Consider the following 2464-nt stretch of genomic DNA (forward strand, 5'->3'; position numbering starts at 1 on the left):
TCATATTTCCAAGATGTCTGTATATGACATACATAGTACATCTTGAGGAGGGGCTATCAGATTTTATTTTACTTATTTTTTACATAATACTTTGTATTGTTATTTTTAATATTTTTTCAATTAGGAAAAGTTTGTTACAGGTTGTTATCTTAAGTAGAATTATGTTACTCTGCTTTATAAAAAGGCATATGCCTTCTTTTTGTATCATTCGATTTTATATTCAATAAACAGACTTCTTTTTCTCCTACATTCTCTCATGTATTCTTGCTTCCATTCTCTACGTAATACCTTTCATGACTTTGAAGTACAATCTCCACGTCTCATTACCTATAAAAGCGTATTAGCAATTACACTTATATACACAAACAATTTCTCTCTTCTACTCAATTAGAAGTTTTTCTTCTTCGTATCACACCATCGATCCTTTTTTCAGTTTTGATCGATATTAACATGGCTTATCATCGCCTCCCAAATTTGGTGTTATCATTTTTGGTTCTTACATTTTCTTTTTGTATCAGCAGCGTAATGGTTGCTGAGGCACGCCAGTTGTTAGAGACTCCTAGCCTTCCAAAGGTACCTGAGATTCCAAAGCCCGAGCTTCCCAAGTTGCCCGAACTGCCAAAGTTTGAAATTCCTAAAGTTCCCGAACTACCAAAGCCTGAAGCCCCTAAATTGCCTGAGATACCTCATGAGTTGCCAAAGCCTGAAATTCCCAAGATTCCTGAAGTGCCAAAACCCGAAGCCCCAAAGTTGCCTGAGCTGCCTCATGAGCTGTCAAAGCCTCAAATTCCCAAGGTTCCTGAACTGCCAAAACCCGAAGCCCCAAAGTTGCCTGAGGTGCCAAAGCCTGAACTCCCAAAGCCTGAAGTCCCTAAGTTGCATGAATTGAGCCATGATGATACCCCTAAGGTACCCGAATTGCCAAAACTTGATGCTCCTAAGTTGCCTGAATTGCCAAAACTTGAAGTTCCAAAGATGCCAGAGTTGCCAAAATTTGAAGTTCCTAAGTTGCCTGAAATGCCCCATGAATTTCCTAAGCTTGACATTCCTAGATTACCTGAACTCCCACATGAGCTTCCTAAACCCAATTTGCCAACCATTCCTGGTCTTTCCAAGGATAACTCTATGCCTTCCCTCAACACCCCACCAAAGACCAGTAAGCCTTGAGCATTTAATGGGCTGCTGGTTTTAGTAGCAGATATAAATATTGTTTGATCACTTGTGTGTTATTTCTATGTGAAGTTTCTTTATGCCAATAGGATCCCGATGTTCTTTTATAGTTACAAAATTTTACCCATATATTATTCTATACGTGTTATTGAATATTTAATGTAAGTTTCTATCGATTATAGTTTTTGTATTTCTTTTTTTGACATCCTTGTATTATAATAAATTATATATGCCACCCCCTTTGATTATTATACTCTGCAACAAGAATAATTTCGTATAATTCTGATACATAGTTTTCTAAATTTTATAATAAGTAGACACATTTAAATAATGAGAAATAATTATTCTTGCCTTATCATAAGAAAGAATTATAAAAGCTTGTACTCAAAAATGGGACCATTTATAGTTTATTCTCAGTTCCCTCCAGTATCGTGCATGTTTTTCCCTGATCCAAATAAGAAGCACGAGTCTTATGTAGTGAAGGGTTTTTTTTTTTATTTAAAATTTAATGAGAAAAACTAGCTGCTTGATTTCGTTTTTGAACATATAAAAGTAATTGGTATTTCCTTTGAGAAAAATCACAAAATGAATATGAAAATTAAGAGAAGCCATATGATTAGTAACAAGATGAACAATATTGCAAAATATACAAACTTGTAGAGACATGTGTCATAACCGGGTTGTAGTTAATTAATTATTACTGAACTCAAAATATAATAAAACAAATGACAATGTGTACTAATTTATTACGTTACTGTTTAAATTAATACTATATTAATACCTTATATACGATAAATCAATTTATGTTTGTACAATTATGTGACAAATTACTAAAAGTTAATGAATAATTTAAAAACATAATTAAGACAAAAATGACAACAAATAACTATTTGTAAAAATGACAACAAATGGTTACAGTTTCGTTTATTTCTTCGAGCTCCTTCAATCCTTGCTGGTTCTCAAGTCAAAATTTTAGCTAGCTGTTCATCTCAAAGTGAGGGATATAGATTCCTTTTCATACGTATGGTGAACGATCGATATATGAGAAATAATAAGTAGAAGTATTATGGATAATAGTTTGGATATATAAATATTCTATAATAAAATTTCCTATTATTACATTTTGAAAAGAAAAGAAAAAATTAAAGTTTTATCTCATTTTCAGCTTTTGCTTTTGTCGATACACGAAAATGGCTCTAACTAGCTAGCGTGACCATTCAAACCTTGTTGCCCCAGAAGCGAATATATGTTAAAGCAAACATCAAAATCTCAAATACTACTTAATCAGTTACTT

The 2464-nt window shown here is 33.0% G+C and overlaps 1 protein-coding gene across 1 annotated transcript; it reads left to right on the top strand.

Annotated features, from left to right (window-relative positions):
• Positions 1-365: 365 nt before the first annotated feature.
• Positions 366-1244, top strand: LOC133783899 (protein PELPK1-like). Its single transcript, XM_062223499.1, has one exon. The coding sequence runs from the start codon at positions 451-453 to the stop codon at positions 1165-1167; it is 717 nt and encodes a 238-aa protein (XP_062079483.1). The 5' UTR covers positions 366-450; the 3' UTR covers positions 1168-1244.
• The last annotated feature ends 1220 nt before the right edge of the window (positions 1245-2464 follow it).

Source organism: Humulus lupulus, chromosome 6, assembly GCF_963169125.1.
Source record: "Humulus lupulus chromosome 6, drHumLupu1.1, whole genome shotgun sequence".
In the NCBI taxonomy this organism is placed as follows: Eukaryota; Viridiplantae; Streptophyta; class Magnoliopsida; order Rosales; family Cannabaceae; genus Humulus; species Humulus lupulus.